Below are 8,362 nucleotides of genomic sequence, written 5' to 3'. Positions count from 1 at the left end.
TATATAAAGAGAATAGGAGAAGTCATAACTATTGCAAGAATCCGTACTTACTGGACAATCTGCTTCATAATTATTGCAATTTCTTTAGAATAAATGACAGGTTAATAAGTACGAATTAAAAAAAATTGTTTAAAAAAATATTTTCATAATAACAAAAATGAATTATAAAATTATAACTCGTAAAATAATCATTAACCTTTATTTGATCTAATAACCCAACAAAATAGAACTGTTGAACGATAAGATCAATTACATAAAATAAAATTAAAATAAAAAGAAGATAAAATACGAAACTAGGGTAAAAGTATAAGAAAAATCATTCAATGTCTTGTTGAGAAAGCTGAAAAAAATAAATCGGTGTAAAAATATCAGAAGATGAATTGTTTGCTTTAGAAAGATAAAAGAAAATGGAAACTGGGTAAAAATGTAAGATCTGACATGAAAAAGAACGAAATATGGGTAAAAATAATAGTCTAAGATGAACTATTTGATTGTAAAAGGTTAAAATAAAAACAAAAATCGGGTAAAAATAAAGAGATATCTGGTGATAAAATGCATTACGTAAAAAGTACCGAAAAAATCTGGGTAAAATGCATTACGTCTAAGATAAAATCTGGTGATAAAATACCGGAAAAAAAAGAAAGATACCATCAACGCAAAAAAATGACCAAAATAGAGATGAAGCAAAAAAGAAGAAGAAGATGAACGGTTTGCTTGTAAAAGGTGAAAAAAGAAAGAAAGATTGGTAAAAAAATGGAAGATGGTCATAAAAATTACATACCAGTTAAGTTGTAAAGCGAAAAAGACTCTTGCATGAGTTTGAACTCTTCATTTGAAGTCTGTCAACAAAAGAAAAATACCATCAACGCAAAAAATAGTTAGATCAAAGTAAATATAAGAAAAATATGAGTTGTTACCTTGATAAAGCTGAAAAAGAAAAGAAATCTAGGTAAAAAAATGATATCTCGCAATGACCAATGTTAGACTAATTTCAGTGATCTATAAAAAATGACCAAAATAGAGATGAAGCAAAAAAAAAAAAGAAAAAGATGAACGGTTTGCTTGTAAAAGGTGAAAAAAGAAAGAAAAATTGGTAAAAAAAGGAATCTGGTCATAAAAATTACATACCAGTTAAGTTGTACAACGAGAAAGACTCTTGCATGTGTTTGAACTCTTCATTTGAAGCCTGTAATCAAAAGAAAAATACAATCAACGCAAAAAATAGTTAGATCAAAGTAAATATAAGAAGAATATGAGTTGTTTGCTTCAAAAAGCTGAAAATAAAAATGAAATATGGGTAAAAAAAACCATATGTCGCAGTGACCAATATTAGACCTGTAGAAAAAAGAAAAATAACATGAACGCAAAAAATAATTAGATCTGAGAAAATATGAGAAGAATATGAGTTGTTTGCTTAAGAAAGGTGAAAATAAAAACGAAATCTGGGTAAAAAAAACCATATGTCGCAGTGACCCATATTAGACTTGTACAAAAAAGAAAAATACCATCAACGCAAAAAAAAGTTAGATATGAGAAAATATAAGAAGAATATGAGTTGTTTTCTTGAGAAAGGTGAAAACACAAACGAAAATAGAGATGCAACATCTTCAGATCTGGGTAAAAAAATGATATCTTCAGATCTTCTCATTTCATTCATCTGAAAAGAATGACGAAAACAGAGATACCACAAAAATAACTACAGATCTGAAGAAGTTAGACAAATCGAAAAAGAGAAGTCTGAAGATGAAGAGGTGTTATGTGCGCGTGAGAAAAATAGAGAAAACAGGAAGATAGAGAAGAAGCTGAAGAGTCTATTGTGAGTGAGAAAGACGTGAGAAGAAGAGAGAGAGAGAGAGAGAAGAAAAAAAGATGTTGACAGGAAAGAGGAGCGGAAATTGAGAAGAAAAAAGTGAGAGATAATTTTTGGATTCTGATTTATTTTGGAACGTTCAAAATTGTCTTTGATTGACACGTTATCATTTATTCCTTTTGTAGAATCAAAATTTTGAATTGAATTGGGTCAAATATATTATTTAATAGAAGAAGTGTCCTTTTGTTAGTTTAGAATTGAATAATATGTGTAAAATAAAACTTTTATTTTGTATTAACAAAAGATATAACCATTCTTTGGTCCTTCTATTTTTCCTAGTTTTTTTCCTCCCGTTACACTCACTTTCGCTTCATTTGTCTCTAGTCTTCCCAACTTCTCATTCAATTTTCTTCTCATGGGAACACGAAAAACACACACATAGGAAATGATATAGAAGAGTAAGGTGTGTTTTCCATTCATTTAATTTAATTATTATGACTTGGTATTGCATCTTAAGCTATGTATCTCATTTATGCTAACAAGTAAACTCGTCTTTTCTCATCGACTCTTAGATTCAAACTTAGTTCTAAAAACAATCTTTTAAATATTTTTTGTAATTTTTCATAATAAATTATAATGACTACTCTTCTAAATTTTTAACGATTAGTTGTGACAGATATACGACATAAGTTTAAATTGCTCCCAATAACACACTAAGGTTTGGGGACAACAACATTATAATATCTCATTGATAAGCAGAGCAATGCCCCGATATTAAGCATATTACAAACATCAGTGTGCACAAACTTTTATTCCTCGAAACACATCCACCGTTCATAATTTATTGTGCACAAAATCACACTCAATGAAACTCCCAACACTTAGAGTCACTCAAAGATATAGACTTGATCAAATCCTTTCCTGCAAGTTGCAAAAAGAAACCATGTAAAAACTTTGTCATGTGCTACGAAATGAATAACAGTGACAAAGATAAACTTACCCAGCAACTCCACTATAAGTGGCCTTGTAGTTGTAGATCAGATTGTCTCGCACTGCCTGAGCATCAGGTCTGTTTGAGGATTTCCTAGCTTCACTGCTCCCAAATTCATCAAAGTCACTCACATGTTAACCATTCACAGATTCATGTTCAAACACAATCACCACAACCAAAAATCCAAAACAAAATAAGAAACATATATTGTTCCGAATCCAAGATTCCAAGTTTATGAGATAACATTGTTATCATCGATCATCGCATCCAAAATAATGTTATTTTAGAGTCTGAAATTTTATCACGGTTTTATTTTTAAAAAATATAAAAGAAATAATATTTAAATTTTTTTTTTATCTCATATTCTAAACTATGTAAGATTATCGGATGTAATGGAAACCAAACCTGTCGAAACCTATCTTATAATTCAAAGTGGAAAAAAATATCAAAGTATGTGTTCTGACCTCACGAAAAAGTTTGCAGCGGACTGAGTAACCAGAACTGCATTCGCTGTGTGAGGGGCTTTCAAAGATGTGGCCCATTCAAAGGCATTTTTCTGCAAGATTTTTTTGGTAGAAAGGTGCAATATTATAGTTAAAATTAAAAATAAAATTGAATTATCAAATTGAGAGTTACTAATAAAAAAAATAGTGTTTATCTTTAAAAGCAAATTTATAAATTACCTCTGGGTTCCATAGGTTAACAGTCACAGGATATTTCGTACCACGTGCCGTGGAAACAAAAACCTACAATCATAATTAATGATAAAGTTAGAATATGAGGAAAAATAGGTTTAAGATGAAAAGAAAACAAATTAACAAAAACATTAATTTAATTAATACCTTGTTATCTCTGTCTGTGGATGTTGCCAAAATGTCAAAAAAGCTGGATAATTTTCTGTTATATTGAAGCCTGCGTGGGGTTATGGCATACTGCCATGTAAAAAAAAATGCTAAAATTACATCATTTAATTTAAAAATATTATAATAAAATTAAGGAATTGTAAAGTGTAGGAAACAAGAATTAAACAAAAAAAAAAAAAAAAACTGACAGTATAGAATAATTGAAGTCTCAAACTGTAATTGCGAACACAAACTCACTCTATGATTGTGCAGGACCAGACACTCTGATCTCACCAGTTGCAACAAATCTAAAGGAAAACTATAGAGGAAAAAGAAGAGGTTAAACTTAATCTTTGGTTCTAAGAAATTGAAATAATAGATCAATGAATTTGTTGAAAAGAATGTTTGTAAATTATGAACTGAAGCATTTACAAGTTTATAGTTCTTCATGTTCTGTTGTTTCAATGCTTCTTCTGAGATCGAAAATGTATAATGTAGATAACTTACGTTTGATATAGACTTCCATCTTCAAGTGCATTAATCCACAATTGAAGAGAACTCGGCAAGCTCGATGCATTGAATGTTTCAAGAACATCAGCTTGCTATTTCCAAGGAAAACCAGAAATATGAATACAACACACCACAAAAATGTAACAAGAATCAAGAAGATTAACCAGTATGAGTATTTTTCCAGTAATTTAAGAAAAATAATAATAATAGCAATGAATAATTTTAAAAAATAATTAAATATGCTTTTTATCTACTTTATGAAAATGTAACTTTGATATTGTGAGAAGTATATTTTATATAACTTTCATAAAATATAAAAATTAAAATAGATATATAACTTAATTTAAGAATAAAATATAATTTTTAAAATAAATTAAAAATAAAAAAAATATAATTAACGCTTTAAAAGTATACATTTGATAAGCTCTCATCCCCTAATGTAAACTTACTTCAGCTACGATCTTTATTAGCAGGTTTCCACCTAAGTTGAGGCCAAGAACTGGGAAGTGTTCACCAGCATCATTTCTCTCTAAAGCTGCCTGCACACACAGATAAAATTCCATAAATTATTTTTAAATTATACAAACACATGTATCAACATGAATTTCATTCATAAACAATTTTTTGTTTATTATTCTATGGAGCAAATCGATGGGTGTAGAGAAATGATACACATGTTTTGTGTCATTTTATTTTTACAATTTTATTCTCTCAACTGTTAAATTTAAATAATTATTTATAATAATAAAATAACTTATTAGTTTTATTATTTTACTAATTTTAATAAATATTTTTTAATTCAAATAATTATATAAATAAGTACATCTCAACTTGCTGTCTCATCAGTCTTAGGAATTGATTAAAAAAATATTTAAATAATTAAAAAAAAACTAAACTTTAGCATATAATTAATTTTACATAAAGTTATTTTTACATACCTTCTTACTTTTTTTTTAAATATTCATATTAGTCTGTTTAAGTTACCAAATGCAACTTAATAGAAGAAAAATGCAAAAAAAAAAAAAATACATTATTTTTTATTGAAAAAAAAAAGATAAAAAATAGTTAACTCGCTTTTTAGGAAAAATAAATTATTTTCACGTGTGTATATTTTCAAGTTAGATCTTGTACAAAATATGGATAGAATTTTGTTAGCAAATAACAATGCTGATTAAGGCTACAAAATCAAAAGGTGATATGTTTTTGTTTGAAAATCAATTTCCACAAGTCCTTACTAATCAAAAGGATTTGATCCATGAATCTGAATATTAAAATATAAAATTGTGGAACAAAGTTAATCAATGCACCTTGGAAAGTTATTATATATATAAAAAAAAAACATTATTTACCTGAAAAACAAATTGAAGGGCTTTGAGATATGGACCAGATGAAGCCAACCCACCAGTGAAGATCACTCCATTTGTCAAAGACAGTTTCTGCAACAAATTAAACCAAAAATCGAAGTTAAACCATCAGAATGCTATATTTCTTCACCGTCACTAAATACATATTTTACCTTTTAAGATCTCAACTTTATTCTTCACTTTCAAATGCATATATTAAAAAGTACTATTTGAACTCTTAAAGATAATAAATTTCTAAATTTTCCTCGTATACATTTATTATAATATATATTTATTTTTATTTTGTTGTTGTAATATACAATTAAAATTTGTGTATGTGCTTCTTAACTATTTCTTTGGATTTTATTTTTTAATTGATACTCCCAGTGGATTCTTTTATATAATCTATTTGAAAAGAAGAACATCACATCAATTAATTTTGTATTAATTATCCCTTATATATTTTGTAATAATATATTTTTGGCATGATTTACCGCGAGAAGGCTATCCGGTGACTCGTTGTAGAGAAGAGGAATAACTCTAGCACCACCGGACTCCACGAACTTGACGTAGGAGGCGGCGATGTATGAAATGCCGCTGCTGTTGCTGAGGCGGCCGGCGGCTCCGTCGCCGGGGTTCGACAGGATTCCGATGACCGGGCGCGGGTTAAGCTTTGGGTCGGGTGCCGTGCAACTCGAGGACGAACTCAGTGAGTTGTCCTGGTGGAGCTGACTCGGCAATAAAATGTGGTCATTGTTGACAATGGCAGCGACAAGGCATGTGAAGAGAGTAACGAAAAAGAAAAGGCTGAAAACGGTGTTGTTTGCCATGGTACAGAAGGGGACTGATGTTGGAGCTTGAAGGAAAATGGGGAAGATGTCTGGTTATTTATGGTTGTAATTGGCACGTGCCAATTATTTGGTGGGTGGTAGACATCTAATATCTATTAAATATAAATTTAAAATTCATTTTTTTTAAATAGTATTGGAATCATTTGATTTATTCTACAAAATATTATTGGTTAAACTCCACCTTATATACTAATTTTATAAAATTGATTTAAATTTAAAGATAATTTCTTAAAATTTGAATATTATTTTTTTACCGTCTTTTTATTGATTTTTATCCATTCTCTACAATTTTTTTTTCAACATAAACGAATTTAAAATTATTAAATGAAAATATAACAGCGTTATGAATCATAATAAATTTGTTTTCCACTCATGACAATGCATAATGGAAAACTCCAATGTGAAATAAATATATTGGTAATAAAAAAAGTTGATTGAAATACAATTTCTTGGTAGTTAAATTCTCCTACAAATCTTACTAAACTTGAACTCCAGTATAAATAAGTCATGACAAATCTATAATTCGCAGATCATCATAAGGATGAACCGCTTTAATACAAAAAATGTAATATCTCATTTTAATAGCTTAAAACTAATAAATAAAACTTTTTATTATAGTATTAAAAACAAGTAATCCAGTGTATAAGATATATTAATACAGTCTTACATATCATTTATATAAACCAACTAAACTAACAAGCTTTATACATGAACTAATCACTACTAAAGCTCCTCAAAACCTTTACGTACTCTATCTAATAGCTCCTCATCCTCTAGAAGTGTTTCTAAACCTACAATTTCATTTGCTCCCACCAAAATGGTGATCGTCGCAATAGAAGAAAATAACACAAGACTACAAAGTGTAAGGGTAAGCTAGATATACAAGAACAATCATACCTCACAAACAACCAATTTTATCATAAGAGATCAAGATCACACATGTGCATTTTATCAGATTGTCTAGGGACGCTATGCACTTGTGGTAGTGGAACATCGCTTACCCGAGTTACCACACATAAGGTAAATCCTTTTTAATGTCATAGAACTCTATGGTCGTTCTCATGACATGACCTCCTGCAACTCTCACTACCTAATCATCCTCCTCTACATGAGTATGAATGACTAGTAGAGTTTCAAGATTAGCTCCCCAAGGTGTAGCAACAGATCAACTATCTTATCTATATCCCAACAGTAATAAGAATTTGATCAAGTTAAAGCACATTGGCATTAAGTTTCTAGTTGTCAAGGACATGGTACCAAGTGAACAATTTTTTATAGAACATAAAGGAATACACTCCATGGTAGTGAATCGTCTTACGAAGGAAGCTACACCAAGGTATTTCATTAATGCACTATTTGGATGGATGTTTTATCGTTTGAAAATTTTTTAGTTTAGTGGGAGTTAGTCATTTATGCTATTTATGTTCTAAGTTTGGTATTATGTGTAGTTGGATAATTTATTTTGATCAAATATAAAGTTTGAAATTCAATCATTACACTTTGTACAATAATGTTGTTGATTGATCTAATTAAGGTAAAGTAGGACTAGTTGAAAATCGACATGTATTGGCTACCTTCATGTGATTTTCATGAAATGCATTTTATGATGAATTTCTATCCTTTGGTTGTGTCAGTGTTAGTGATCATTGATGGGTTTAGTTATGGTTAATATGACGGAAATCACTTTACTTCTATGTATTAATATAATTAATAGACATGATTAATTGGTTATGTCCAATGAATATAATGACAAATTTGTGTTCACAAAGTCGAACACATTTGTAAGGATATACACATGTGACCAATGAGAGATTGTTAGAATTTTGGTCACATGTATATTATTTAAATGTGTTAGTACCATTATTTGTTTAGTTAAAATTATAAAATGATATATTAATATTAAATTTATATCTGAGAGCGTAATTGTCATGAAAGATTAATGTGTAGATATCCTAAAGTAATATTTTGATTTGACGATGATCAAATTAGAATTATTAAAATATGGAATGTCACTT

General features: G+C 29.1%; 1 protein-coding gene and 1 long non-coding RNA gene across 2 annotated transcripts; both read right to left on the bottom strand.

Annotated features, from left to right (window-relative positions):
- Nucleotides 1-703: 703 nt before the first annotated feature.
- LOC146886454 (uncharacterized) lies at nt 704-1,263 on the bottom strand. The gene is made up of 3 exons (XR_014995379.1): nt 1,129-1,263; nt 918-999; nt 704-839 (listed from the first exon to the last, which is right to left on the bottom strand). It is a non-coding gene; the product is annotated as an uncharacterized LOC146886454 (long non-coding RNA).
- Nucleotides 1,264-2,529: 1,266 nt separating this feature from the next.
- On the bottom strand, nt 2,530-6,367 carry LOC114183810 (gamma-glutamyl hydrolase-like). Its single transcript, XM_028070959.2, has 10 exons — nt 5,991-6,367; nt 5,503-5,589; nt 4,603-4,692; nt 4,151-4,245; nt 3,902-3,962; nt 3,644-3,733; nt 3,485-3,547; nt 3,266-3,357; nt 2,811-2,903; nt 2,530-2,731 (listed from the first exon to the last, which is right to left on the bottom strand). Exons 1-10 carry the CDS (start codon nt 6,324-6,326, stop codon nt 2,698-2,700), a joined length of 1,041 nt encoding a protein of 346 aa, XP_027926760.1. The 5' UTR covers nt 6,327-6,367; the 3' UTR covers nt 2,530-2,697.
- Between the last annotated feature and the right edge of the window lie 1,995 nt (nt 6,368-8,362).

This window comes from Vigna unguiculata, chromosome 5, assembly GCF_037176805.1.
Source record: "Vigna unguiculata cultivar grain cowpea cultivar isolate G323 ecotype 2 chromosome 5, ASM3717680v1, whole genome shotgun sequence".
NCBI lineage: Eukaryota > Viridiplantae > Streptophyta > Magnoliopsida > Fabales > Fabaceae > Vigna > Vigna unguiculata.
This window is presented reverse-complemented; position numbering and strand designations above follow the sequence as displayed.